At 36.4% G+C, this 15,201-nt stretch overlaps 1 protein-coding gene across 3 annotated transcripts in view; it reads right to left on the bottom strand.

Annotated features, from left to right (window-relative positions):
• CEP112 (centrosomal protein 112) overlaps window positions 1-15,201 on the bottom strand; it is a 423,550-nt gene that overhangs the window by 366,982 nt on the left and 41,367 nt on the right. For all 3 annotated transcript variants that reach the window (XM_066386628.1, XM_066386631.1, XM_066386629.1), the window contains exons 7-8: window positions 3,605-3,652; window positions 3,272-3,349 (exon numbers count right to left, since the gene is read on the bottom strand). In XM_066386628.1, coding sequence (XP_066242725.1) covers window positions 3,272-3,349; window positions 3,605-3,652 — 126 coding nt within the window. The remainder of the gene's footprint in view (window positions 1-3,271; window positions 3,350-3,604; window positions 3,653-15,201) is intronic.

The following is a 15,201-nucleotide window of genomic DNA, read 5'->3' as shown; positions in this document are numbered from 1 at the left end:
TATGTTTTGTAAAGTTTGATGTCTAAAGGGTAAGTATTTTAGGACTCTAAAATTTTAACAGTATACAATACTTTACCAACTGATTGATGACACAGATAAACTCTATAATCTGTATAAAATTCATATTACTCAATATTATCCACACTTACTGAATTCTATAACTTAAACATTTAAAACTCCAAATTTTTTTATTTTTTATTTTTATCACAATACTATTTTAAAAGAATAAGAAGCTAAGATAGTTCACACATGGGGCAACGAAGCATTACTTTCAAACATTTTAGGATGAAGAACACATTTTTCAAAAAAAAGTCAGAAATGCCTCTGTAATTGCACAAGGGTTATTTTAGCCAAAATGTACACTGAATATATTTTAAGATATGGAGTAATTTAATGTTTACATGCAAACTTCTCAGTGATGCCAAAATATTTTTACAGTATGCCAAAAAGAAAAACAAAAACATAAGGGTGTGGAAAAAATAAAACCACGCACATTTAAAAATGAGTCTCTGATGCAATACCTGATAGCTGTAAATATTTTTTCTTTCAACACATATGTGGGTAGCACTGGTATGTTTACCCCTGACCCAAAATGTCATCATAAAGATACTATTTCATGAAAGACCAAGGAATTTCAAAAAGCCACCACTTCCTTTCAATTATTTTAATTATTCTATGGTAAGCAGCCTCAACAGTAAAAAATAGTACAAAGTAATAAAAAATAAAAAGTTGGAAATGACTTAGAATAACTTACAAAACAATTGACAATTTTTGAAAAGAAATTCACAAGAGCTCAAAAGGAGATGGTATCTGAATATAAAAGGTGTTACCCTCAAAAAGGTTTTTTTAATGTAATTTCTTTTTATTTCAATTTTTTTAAGACACTAGGATTGTACTAAAAAAATAAGTTCTGTATGCCTTAAATTGGAGCTATAAAACAACAGACAACTACTGAGATCAGTAGCAATAATTTTACCAGATGGAATTCTTTCTTAAATAGCCCTTCCTCCTCCATTATCAACAAAAATAAACTTATATGCTCATGATACTGTTTGAAATTTCTAAGAAAAAAATTAATGCCTTTGTGATATTGTATGAACAGGACAGTAAGAAAACTTTACCATGTTGAAAATAACCAAATTGGGCCCTGGCCGGTTGGCTCAGTGGTAGAGCGTCGGCCTGGCGTGCAGAGGTCACGGGTTCAATTCCCGGCCAGGGCACACAGGAGAAGCGCCCATCTGCTTCTCCACCCCTCCCCCTCTCCTTCCTCTCTGTCTCTCTCTTCCCCTCCCGCAGCCGAGGCTCCATTAGAGCAAAGATGGCCCGGGCGCTGGGGATGGCTCCTTGGCCTCTGCCCCAGGTGCTAGAGTGGCTCTGGTCGCGACAGAGCGATGCCCCGGAGGGGCAGAGCATCGCCCCCTGGTGGGCAGAGCATCGCCCCCTGGTGGGCGTGCCGAGTGGATCCCGGTCGGGCGCATGTGGGAGTCTGTCTGACTGTCTCTCCCCGTTTCCAGCTTCAGAAAAAAATAAATAAATACACAAAAAAAAAAGAAAATAACCAAATTGAAGTTAAATTTTAGAAATTCTTAGAAGCATCCTCATTAAAATGAAAGATTAAATTATTTAAATTAGAAACGTTAAATCTAACTCCAATAACACTTTTCATATTTGCACATTTAAATAGAGCATTACAATTTACAAGTTACATACATAGTCATTATTCTCTTTGATTTTGGTGACAACCCTGTAACATTAATAAGTACGGTCTCTTTAAACAAAAACTAAACTAATATTCTTAACTTCCCTGGGTCATATGACTTAAAGTTGAAGGCAGGTTAAGGATACAGTTTTTCAGGTTACTAATCTAATAGTGTTCTATCATACACACAGATGATCAAACTGTTTCACTGGTGTCATAAGCAAAAATAAAAATAATAATGATGATTTTTAAATTTCCCAGAATAAAAATTTAAAGAAAGAAAATAATAAAGCAAATTAACTTCTGTTTAATGACTACTATACATGAAGCATATAGGTACTTAAAGAGTATAAAACTTTCATATTAGTCCTGTAAAGCAGGTATCTCCAAAGTATATTAGAAAACTGTGGCTCAGAGATGATAACTATCTTCCCATTTTCACAGAGCTGATCAGCAGGATTTAAAATCATGTATTCTTCATCCCAAAATTTATGCTTTTTTTTTTAATTTATGCTTTTAACCAATAAACAATATCACCTCTTCAATAATCAAAGAAAAAGAAGATATTATGTCATATATCAGCTATAACACACCTTAATTTAGCAAATCAATTTATAAGTTTTTTTATTTTTATTTATTGATATTAGAGAGAAAGGAAGGAAGAAAGAGAGAAACATACATTATGCTGTTCCACTTATTTATGCATTCATTGGCTGATTCTTGTAGGTGCCCTGACCGGGATTGAACCCACAATCTTGGTGTAACAGGAGAGCACTCTAACCAACTGAGCTACCCTGCTAGGACATAAATTTATTTAAATAGTAAAAATAGTATAAAGAGTGAAACTAGAAAGATCCAAGTAATTTGCCACATGGAGACAGTGGAAGAATTCACTGAGGTCAGAGACACTGCTTCTATAAGCTGCTATTTCTCCTACGCCCCTGATAATCAGAGATGATAGTCGGGAAAGAGTCCTTCTGAACACTCTGGATAGTAGGCAAGGTGCTAGGACACACAAACTGAAATATGGGCATTAAAAACTAGAAAGACAAATAGCCTATCCTGTATTATTATTATTATTTTTATTCAGTGGGAGGAGGAGAGGCAGAGAGACAGACTCCTGTATGCACCCCGACCGGGATCCACCCGGCAAGCCCACTAGGGTGTGATGCTCTGCCTATCTAGGGCACTGCTGTTGCTTAGCAACTGAGCTCTTCTTCATGCCTGAGGCAGAGGCCATGGAGCCATCCTCAGCGCCCAGGCCAATTCATTCCAATCGAGCCATAGCTGCAGGAGGGGAAGAGAAAGACAGAGAAAGATGAGAGAGGAAAGGATGGAGAAGCAGATGGGCGCTTCTCCTGTGTGCCCTGACCGAGAATCGAGCCCAGACTTCCACATGCCGGGCCAAGACTCTACTGCTGAGCCAACCAGCCAGGGTTATACCCTCATTATCAATTTATATTTATACCAAAGATAATCTCTTCCCACCATACATTATTATTCTAACTCGGACCTGAAAACTCATAAAAATAATGTTAATAATTAGATATGTCAAAAATATCTCAATCTTACCTCTTTCTCATGCATTCGAGAGAGTAAGTAATCCTCATGGAGACTGCTGGACTTTCTCAGGCTGAATTTGGGAGGCATCTGTTGAATAAGAGTTATTCAATACTTCTTTAGGCCTGGTTTATCCTTAACCCCAAAGTAAACTTCTAACTTGCTTAAATTTCATGCCAAAACAATGCTAACATTGGAGAAAAAAATAGGATTTTTCTTATTTCTAGGATTAATACGGCAATCATGCTTCATAATGTGAGCTTTATTATTTTCTGTAAATGAGCTAATGACAATTTTATTCAAAAATATCTGTCCATAGAAAAAGTCCATGGAATTCTCACCTACCAGAGAAACTGGGATAGGCTTCTGTCTCAGGTATCGAGGATTCTCTATCTGAAAATTTAAAAATAAAATAAAGACTTATTAATTTTTAGTTTTAATCACTAATTGATAAAACAGAATTAAACTGCTTTATGAAAATATTTTTATATGTCTTAATTTTAGTGTTTTTAGAATGGCTACTGCATAATACATTTTCAGTTGCCCACTAACAAATGAAATCTGAAACATAACCTTTGCATACACAAATGCATTTCATTATCCTCTCACAGCCTATCCTCAGCCTCATCTCCATCACTCCTCACCTTATGTGTAGACTTCCAGAATCCTGGATGACTTCTATTACCAGAATATGACAGATCTTCTTATGAATCTCTGACTCTATGTATTACTTTGTCTACCCTCCCACTCCTACAAGCACATACCTATTCAACTTAAATTTCAATTTAATCACTATCTGCCCAGGCTGATTTGTTGCATGAATCCTTAAATGTATCTCCATGATAGCAACTAAAATACAAAATTCTTTTGTGACTCCTCCCATATCTACTTTTCAGGCTCATCTATCCTCCAACATACACCATATTCCAAAGACACCAAACAATTTGTTTTACCAATTAAACACTACAATCTCTCATATATGAATATCTGCAAACTGTGAAATCATCTCCCAATTCTTTGTGTGGTTAACTTATTCAAAACTCACAGTTCAAGAGTCATCTCCCCCAGGAAATGTAGTTAAGTTCCTTCTACTCTGGTAGTACCCTGGGGCCTGTTCCCTTTTATGATCTAACTTCTATCTTCAGCAAAAGAGTGTGGACTCTAAAAGAAACTATAACTGTCTGGTAACCCATCTATCCCTAGCATCCAGCACAGGAACTGGCAGATAGGGAGTACTCAAAAATGAAAGGAGGGAAGGAGGGAAGAAGGGGAGGAAGGGAGGAGGGGAAGGAGGGGAAGGAAGGAAAGAAGGGAGGGAGGGAGGGAGGGAGGAAAAAAGAGAGATGAAGGGATGGAGAAAGGGAGGGAGGAAAGGAAAGGTAAGGTGAAAGGAAAGGGAAGGGAAGGGAAGGGAAGGGAAAGGGAAAGGGAAAGGGAAAGGGAAAGGGAAGGGAAAGGGGGGAAGGGAAAGGGAAAGGGGAAAGGAAAGGGAAAGGAAAGGGAAAGGAAAGGGAAAGGAAAGGGAAAGGAAAGGGAAAGGAAAGGAAAGGGAAAGGAAAGAGAAAGGAAAGAGAAAGGAAAGAGAAAGGAAAGGAAAGGAAAGGGCAAATGAAACCTGATCGCATGCTCTTATCAGCTATGAAAGTATCCTGTGCGTGTCTCATAGTTCATATTGTATCTTAAGTGTTTATCAATATATTTCCACATCTATCTTTAAGTGTAATGAATGCAAGGATGATGGCTCCTCAATTTTGTATTCTTGGGACCCAGCACAATAGCTAGCACAGAGTAGGCTTTCAATAAAATATTTATTGACTATATTGTACAATAAATTAGAAACCCTGATTATTATCCCAACTATTTCATTGACAAATAAGTGATAATTAAAATCATTAACATGGAATTCTAATCTATTGACATAGTAAACACAATTTACTACATAGATAATCTCAAAGTATACAAGAATATAAATATAATACTACCCATAATTTTAACCTAAGATAGTGGTTCTTACTCTTAAGTGTATAGTATAACTGACAAACTTTTCAAATATGTATTTTTGGGCTCCACTCTTCAATAATCCTTTTGTGTTATTGAGAAGCTCTTTAAATAATTCGTTATAGTTAATAATTATGGAAGGTGAACAATCTATCCCCAATATGACAATAAAGTTAAGAATGAATTTAAAAAATCAATTAATCAAATAATGTAGAGGATGTCAAATTAAAATTATAACTTAATAAGTTTAAAAAAATTAAAAGTCTCTATAGCAACAGATAGGCTCTAGAATAACCATATTTTAGCAGCTAGATTAGGAGAAATTTAACCCCAAAAATGCAGTTCATTGGGTTCCATATTTTCCTGACCCCTTCCAAGTCTAGCTAGATTGCAGACTTATTTATGATTATGAAATAAGAACTAAACAAGATTTTTTTCTTTCACTTGGACACTGGTCTCTATAACCCATCCTCCAAAACTCATACAACAGAGAGAGAAAATAAGCATATCCACCACCCATGCCTACTTCATAACAAGGGGAAAGAGATTCCCCAAACCTTCCTCTAACATGTAAGTGGCCAAAGATCCCAAACCAACAGAATTAGCTCCGGTGACAAACCAGAACAATCACATGGGGAAAAAAAGAGGTGCCTCAGGGTCCTAGTGGTCAGTAAAACATAAATGTCATCCAATGACCTGTAGAAGGAACACCCTCAACTTTAAGTGGGTAGTACGGAAGCACCTGATGGACAAAGTGCTGGAGGCAGGGGAATCAAAAGGGCACGGAAAGCATGGAAGAGCCAGAGAGGCCATCTCAGGAAGGAAGCACTTCTGTGGTAGAAAGAGGCCTCCTGGAAAGAAAGTCGTCCATGATGAAGAGAAAGAAAATAAAAAATGAAGAACAGGATTCTACAGAAACTACACAGAATCAAAAAACCTGAAAATGACAACCAAAAAACGTACATTTATTAGAGAAGTTGAATTTCAGCAGAGTAGAAGAGGGCCTTCTGAACTAAGCAATAAAGTAAGCTACCCAAACCATCCCTCCCATATAATTACTGGTTATTGCTTGATCAGAAAAATCTAAAACTAATAATCATGAACATAAAAAAAAAAAAAAACTGACATCCATAAAAACTTACTATAAAAAAATAGAAAATAAAAATGAAAAAATGTGGTAAATATATACAATGGAATACTACTCAGTCATAAGAGATGATGACATATTACCACTTATGACAATATGAATGGACCTTAAAAACTTATTTCATACTAAGTGAAATAAGTAAATCACACATAGGTGGGATATAAAGCTGAGACTCATGGACATAAATAAAAGTGAAGTGGTTACCAGGGGGAGGGGATGTGGGGGAGAAGGATGTGGAGAGGAATGTGGGGGAGGGGGAGAGAGGAACGAGTAAGGAGGAACAAATATAGTGTGACAGGAAATGATCTGACTTTGGGTGATGCGTATACAACATAACCAGCAGTTCAAATGCTATAGAAATGTTTACCCAAAACCTATGTACTCTTATTGATCAACGTCACCCTGTTAAATTTAATTTTATAAATAACATTTTTTTAAAAAATGAAAATCTGTTGGCAGAAAGAATAACATTTTTTAAAGCCATGAACTAGAAGAAAACAGCAGTACAGTCACCTTGGCCTTCCTTATTGCCAGCACACTCTAATGCATCAGGTTTTCTGGGCACCACGCTTAAGGCAGGCCACGCTCTGCAGGTAAATATTGGTGATATCTATGTTCTAGCACCACTAGGACAATACGCATTCAAGAATAACTTTTAAATTTTTTCAGGAAGTTCATAAAGAACACTAAAAATAAAGACAAAAATATTGTAGGAAGACATTGAACAGGAGCTAACCAAATAAGAACTTGACAAAGTTGCCAGATGCCAAATCAGTATGTAAAAATAAACCACATTTATGTAAATTAGCAAAAACCAACTAGGAAAAAAGATGATTTTACAAATATATATATATAATTCCTAAATATGTAATATATAATTATATGCACTATAATATATAATGTATTGTTACTAAAAGTAAATCTAAAAACATACATATAACTTTTATGAAAAAAATAATAATTTGCTTCTTTAAAAGACATTAATACTGAAATAGTGAAATAATGTTTTTGAATAGTCTCAATATTATAAAAATGTCAATTCTCCTTACCTTGATCTAGCGACTAATTTTATACAAACCAATATCTAGATTTTTTTAAAACTTAATAAGCTTGTTATAAAATATATAAAGATAAAGAAAGAAATAAAAATAGCCAAGATGTGCTCACTTTGGCAGCACATATACTAAAGAATAGCAAAGACATGCCTGAAGAAAAAAATGAAGGTGGTTGATTAACAGAGGCAGAATAAAACTATACTGATAAAGATAAGTCAGTGGAACCACAGAGCACCAGGAACTCTAATATATATTAGCATATTATTCATGAAAGATACAGCACTGAAAACTATTGAGAAAATAAGGATGTGTTAAATAAGTGGAAGAAAATAAGATCAGATCCCTTCCTCACACCATGTATAATAAATTCCCCATGGATTAAATACTTATAATTAAAAGCAGAACTATAAAAACTTTCAGAGGACAATCTAGAAGGATGACTACATGGCCTCATAATAAAGAAGAAGAAAATAAGATCAGATCCCTTCCTCACACCATGTATAATAAATTCCCCATGGATTAAATACTTATAATTAAAAGCAGAACTATAAAAACTTTCAGAGGACAATCTAGAAGGATGACTACATGGCCTCATAATAAAGAAGATTTTTTAAGAAAGAAACAAACAAAAAAACCCATAAACAAAAGAATAAATTTGACCACTTTAAGAAAGAACTGGGACATCAGAGAAATGGCAGCGTAAGGAGTGATACTGATAAATCTCCCCAAAAGTTCAACAAGATCTTCAACCAGGGACAGAAAAATGTATCCTTGGAGCTCCAGAAGTTCCACACTAAACGCAAAGGTATGATCGAGCGAAAAATTGACTAAATATATAATCAACCCCGAAGAAAATAAGGAGGAAGAAACACTCCGCCTTCCTCACTAACCTAAATAAGGGCTGCTTTCACTGGGAACTGAGAGTATAGGAAATAAGGCGGGCATAGGGTGTGAATAGAACCAGGCTGTGGCACAAATGTCTGAACCGGGCTATGGCACGGACACCCAAGCCGAGGAAAATCTGTGCTTGTGGCAACCCAGTCAACACAAGCTAACGCTTGCACCAAATCCAGACAAAGACATGCACTTGGGACAGCCTTCTGCCCCATCTCCTGGTCGCGTGCAGATAGTGGGCGTGAGATTCCTCCTAGAGCCCCGGGAGTGGGCACCCGTGTTACCAGACAGAGGGGCAGAGTCAGAGGCCTTTGTGTGGGCTGAAACCAGAATCTCGGGGTCGCCCCTGCGCCACAAAAAGCAGCACGCGGGGAGGGAGTGAGAGCGAAATTCCCTATGCTCGAACTTTTCTGTGCGGGCGGGGAGCCTCACTCGGAGTGAGAGGCTGCCGTCCTGATCTCCTGGTCGGCGAGTGCAGATAGTGGGTGAGAGATTCCCCCGGGACTGGGCGCCCGTGTTCCCGGACAGAGGGGCAGAGTCAGAGGTCTTTGTGTGGGCCAAAGCCCCACCTGATTATGCTAGGGGCTCTGACTGATTGAGCCTTACCCAGAGCCCTGTGCTGAGTGGGAATAGAGTGGGGATTTGTCAGCTCTTTAAGCCTCTTACTCTCCAGGCAGAGGCAGCAGCAACCACATAGCTGGATTATCAGGCTACTAATTGAGGAAGGAAAGACTAGGAGAGAGGCTCGAGGAACACGAACTCTCTTATTGGCAGAGCCTGCAAATGCTAACGAGCCTCGACTACCAACGAGACTGAAGCCCAATATATGACATCATCATAGAGACTTATCAACTGCAAACCTCTACCTAAGCATGCCATGAGGCAGAACCTGGGGTACACAGTCACCGACCAGGAAGAGGGAGAGAAAAGAAAAAGCAAGAAGATAACCTCTCAAAATCAAGAATAATCCACAGACTTTATAACCTATCCCATTTTATTATATTTGTCATTTGTCTCTCTTATCTTCTTGTCTTGATTATTTTCTTCCTATTCCAATTTGGTTGTTTAATTCTCTGCCAGTCTTACTCTCTCCTCTCCTTGAACTTCACTACCCATAAGTGTTACATCTCCCATTATCTTTTCTTTCTTCTTCCTTTCTCTCTATGAGGGTTGCACTCCAAAACCCTTAACTCTCTCTCTCCCTCTCTCTCTCTCTCTATCTCTCCTTTTATTCTTTTTTGTTTTGTGTTTTCCTCTTTCTTTTTTTTTCTCCCTCTATATGAGTTTCCTCTTTTCTCCTTTACTTTTCCTCTCATTCAATCCTCAATCATGAACAAATTATTTTATCTGGGACTCAAATTTTTCTTTGTGGCGCTTTGGGGGTTTTTAACTTCCCTTTTTTAATTCACTAGCAGTGCTCCCAACCCTGGCTCTCCATTTTATCTAGTTCTTGTTCCACTAAATACAATAGTAATTATTTAATTTTTTCCCCCTTTTTCCTGTTTCCCTCTTATTCCTCTCATCATATCTCGTAGTCATACATCACCTAAAAGCAAATCATTTTATTCTTTTTTTTTTTTGTATTGTTCTGAAGTTGGAAACAGGGAGGCAGTCAGACAGACTTCCGCATGCTCCCAACTGGGATCTACCCGGCATGCCCACCAGGGGGCGATGCTCTGCCCATCTGGGGCATTCCTCTGTTGCGACCAGAGCCATTCTAGCGCCTGAGGCAGAGGCCATAGGGCCATCCTCAGCTCCCAGGCCAACTTTGCTCCAATGGAGCCTCAGCTGTGAAGGGGAAGAGAGAGACAGAGAAGAAGGAGAGGGAGAGGAGTGGAGAAGCAGCTGGGCGCTTCTCCTGTGTGCCATGGCCAGGAATCCAACCCAGGACTCCTGCATGCCAGGCCGACGCTCTACCACTGAGCCAATTGGCCAGGGCCAGATCATTTTATTCTTGACCCAAATTTTTTCCTTTTTTGCATTTTGTGGGTCCATACTCCCTTTTTTGCCCCTTTATCACTTCTCCCCAATGCAGGCCCTCCAATATAGGTAGTTTTTGTTCTATTTAGCACAATATAATTCACAGCTAACCACAAGATTTTCTCAAGAAGGAGGGGAGAGGAGAGGAGAGAAAAAAAAGGGGGGGGAATAATTTTTTTCATTCTTTTTTATTTTTATTTTTTTAACTTTTTATTCTTTATTAATTCTCATTAATACTACCAACAAAACCACCCTCAGATGCCATTAAGGAAAAGGAAATCGAATATCATGGGTACAAAAGACAGAGAGGTAGCACAGATAGATGTGGAAAAATCTATGGAGAAAAAATTTAATATATTGGAAACCTTGGAGCTAAATGACATAGAATTTAAAATAGAAATCCTAAAAATACTCAGAGATATATAAGAAAACACAGAAAGGCAATTTAGGGAGCTCAGAAAACAACTCAGTGAACACAAAGAATATATTACTAAGGAAATTGAAACTATAAAAACTAATCAAACAGAGATGAAAAACTCAATTCACGAGCTGAAAAACGAGGTAACAAGCTTAGCTAATAGAACAGGCCAGATAGAAGGTAGGATTAGTGAAATAGAAGACAAGCAACTTGAGGCACAGCAGAGAGAAAAAGAAAGAGACACAAAATTTTAAAAAAAAAATGAGAAAGCCCTATAGGAATTGTCTGACTCCATCAAAAAGAATAACATAAGAATAATAGGTATATCAGAGGGAGAAGAGAGAAAAAATGGAATGAAGAACATACTCAAACAAATAATAGATGAGAACTTCCCAAGCCTGTGGAAAGAACTAAAGCCTCAAATTCAAGAAGCAAACAGAACTCCGAATTTTCTTAACCCCAACAAACCTACTCCAAGGCACATCATAATGAAATTGGCACAAACCAACGACAAAGAAAAAATTCTCAAGGCAGCCAGGGAAAAGAAGAATACAATATATAAAGGAAGGCCCATTAGATTATCATCAGATTTCTCAACAGAAACTCTACAAGCTAGAAGAGAGTGGACCCCAATATTTAAAGTCCTGAAAGAGAGGAACTTTCAACCACGAATACTATACTCATCAAAGCTATCCTTCAAATATGAAGGAAAAATAAAAACATTCACAGATACAGAAAAGATGAGGGAATTTATCATCAGAAAACCCCCACGCCAGGAATTACTAAAGGGGGTTTTCCAACCAGATAAAAAGAAACAAAACAAAACAAAACCACAAGTAAAAGCTCCACCAAGAACACAATAAAACCAAATTTAAACTGTGACAACAACAAAAAAAACAAAGGGGGAGAGGACGGAGATTAACAGTAGCAAAGGACGATGGAGTACAAAAGTACTCACAAGATAGTGCACTACAATGAACAGGGTAGGAACCCTTTTCATTACTTAATGGTAAGCATCATTGAAAAAACCAACACAGAAGCACATGATTTAAAAAGGATAGCAACACAGGAAAAATGTATGGAATACAACCAAACAAAAACAAAAGATAGAGAAACGAAAGAGAAGAATCAAACAAGACACAAAACTAACAGAAAGTAATGTACAAAATGGCAATAGGGAACTCACAAGTGTCAATAATTACACTAAATATAAATGGATTAAACTAACCAATAAAAAGGCACAGAGTAGCAGAATGGATTAAAAAAGAAAATCCAACTGTATGCTGCCTACAAGAAACTCATCTAAGCAACAAGGATAAAAACAAATTCAAAGTGAAAGGCTAGAAAACTATATTCCAAGCAAATAACATCCAAAAAAAAGCAAGCATAGCAATACTCATATCTGATAATGCTGACTACAAGACAGCAAAAGTACTCAAAGACAAAAATGGTCATTTCATAATGATTAAGGGGAAGTTGAATCAAGAAGACATAACAATCCTTAATATATATGCACCAAACCAAGGAGCACCAAAATATATAAGACAGCTACTTATTGACCTAAAATCAAAAACTGACAAAAATACAATCATACTTGGAGACCTCAATACACCGCTGAAGGCTCTAGATCAATCATCAAAACAGAGAATCAATAAAGATATACTGGCCTTAAACAAAACACTAGAGCACCTGGATATGATAGACATCTACAGGACATTTCATCCCAAAGTGACAGAGTATACATTTTTCTCCAGTGTACATGGATCATTCTCAAGAATTGACCATATGTTGGGCCACAAAAACAACATCAGCAAATTCAGAAAAATCGAAGTGGTACCAAGCATATTTTCTGATCATAAAGCCTTGAAACTAGAATTCAACTGCAAAAAAAGAGGGAAAAAACCCACAAAAAAGTGGAAACTAAACAACATACTTTTAAAAAATGAATGGGTCAAAGAAGAAATAAGCGCAGAGATCAAAAGATATATACAGACAAATGAAAATGACAATATGACATATCAGAATCTATGGGACGCAGCAAAAGCAGTGATAATAGGGAAGTTCATATCACTTCAGGCCTATGTGAACAAACAAAAAGAGAGCCCAAGTGAACCACTTAACTTCACACCTTAAGGAACTGGAAAAAGAAGAACAAAGACAACCCAAAACCAGCCAAAGAAAGGAGATAATAAAAATCAGAGCAGAAATAAATGAAATAGAGAACAGAAAAACTATAGAAAAAAATTAATAGAACAAGGAGCTGGTTCTTTGAAAAGATCAACAAAACTGACAAACCCTTGGCAAGACTTACCAAGGAAAAAAGAAAAAGAACTCATATAAACAAAACCAAAATGAAAGGAGAAATCATCACGAACATCATAGATATATGAAGAATTATTGTAGAATACTATGAAAAACTTTATGCCACTAAATTCAACAATCTAGAAGAAATGGATAAATTCCTAGAACAATACAACCTTCCTAGACTGAGTCAAGAAGAAGCAGAAAGCCTAAACAGACCCATTAGTAGGGAAGAAATAGAAAAAAACATTAAAAACCTCCCCAAAAATAAAAGTCCAAACCCAGACGGTTATACTAGCGAATTCTATCAAACATTCAATGAAGACTTGGTTCCTATCCTACTCAAAGTCTTCCAAAAAATTGAAGAAGAAGCAATACTTCCAAACACATTTTATGAGGCAAACAAAACCCTCATACCAAAACCAGGAAAGGACAGCCCAAAAAATGAAAACTACAGACCAATATCTCTAATGAATACAGATGCTAAAATACTAAACAAAATACTAGCAAATCAAATACAACAACATATTAAAAAAATAATACATCAAAAAAAATAATAATAATACATCATGATCAAGTGGGATTCATCCCAGAATCTCAAGGATGGTTCAACATGCGTAAAACGGTTAATGTAATATACCGTATCAACAAAACAAAGAACAAAAACCACATGATTTTATCAATAGATGCAGAAAAGGCATTTGATAAAATACAACACAATTTTATGTTTAAGACTCTCAACAAAATGGGTATAGAAGGAAAATATCTCAACAGGATAAAGGCCATATATGATAAACCATCAGCTAGCATCATATTAAATGGCACAAAACTGAATGAAGGCTTTCCCCCTTAAATCAGGAACAAGACAGGGTTGTCCACTCTCTTCACTCTTATTTAATGTGGTGCTAGAGGTTCTAGCCAGAGCAATCAGACAAGACAAAGAAATAAAAGGCATGCATATTGGAAAAGAAGAAGTAAAGGTATCATTTTTTGTAGATGATATGATCCTATACATAACCCCAAAGAATCTACAAAAACAATAAGCCAATACAGTAAGGTCGCAGGATACAAAATTAACATACAAAAGTCCATAGCCTTTCTATATGCCAACAATGAAAAATTTGAGAACAAACTCAAAAAAATAATCCCCTTCACAGTTGCAACAAAAAAAATAAAATACCTAGGAATAAACATAACAAAGAATGTAAAGGAGTTATATAATGAAAACTACAAAGCATTGTTAAGGGAAATCGAAAAAGATACAATGAGATGGAATAATATTCCTTGTTCTTGGATAGGAAGAATAAATATAATCAAGATGGCCATATTACCCAAAGCAATATACAAATTTAATGCAATTCCCATCAAAATCCCAATGACATTTTTTAAAGAAATGGAACAAAAATCATCAGATTTATATGGAACTATAAAAAACCCCAAATAGCCAAAGCAATCCTAAAGAAAAAGAACGAAGCTGGGGGCATTACAATACCTGACTTCAAACTATATTATAGACCCACAACAATCAAAACAGCATGGTATTGGCAAAAAAATAGACATTCAGACCAATGGAACAGAATAGAAAGTCCAGAAGTAAAACCACATATATATGGTCAAATAATTTTTGATAAAGGGGCCAACAACACACAATAGAGAAAAGAAAGCCTCTTCAACAAATGGTGCTAGGAAAACTGGAAAGCCACATGCAAAAGAATGAAACTCGACTACAGTTTGTCCCCTTGTAGTAAAATTAATTCAAAATGGATCAAAGACCTAAATATAAGACCTGAAACAATAAAGTACATAGAAGAAGACACAGGTTCTAAACTCATGGACCTTGGTTTTAAAGAGCATTTTATGAATTTGACTCCAAAGGCAAGGGAAGTGAAGGCAAAAATAAATGAATGGGACTACATTAGACTAAGAAGTTTTTGCTCAGCAAGAGAAACTGACAACAAAATAAATAGACAGCCAACTAAATGGGAAATGATATTTTCAAACAACAGCTCAGATAAGGGCCTAATATCCAAAATATACAAAGAACTCATAAAACTCAACAACAAACAAACAAACAATCCAATAAAAAAATGGGAAGAGGACATGAACAGACACTTCTCTCAGGAATACAAATGGCCAACAGATATATGAA

This window comes from Saccopteryx leptura, chromosome 5 (assembly GCF_036850995.1).
Source record: "Saccopteryx leptura isolate mSacLep1 chromosome 5, mSacLep1_pri_phased_curated, whole genome shotgun sequence".
NCBI lineage: Eukaryota > Metazoa > Chordata > Mammalia > Chiroptera > Emballonuridae > Saccopteryx > Saccopteryx leptura.
This window is presented reverse-complemented; position numbering and strand designations above follow the sequence as displayed.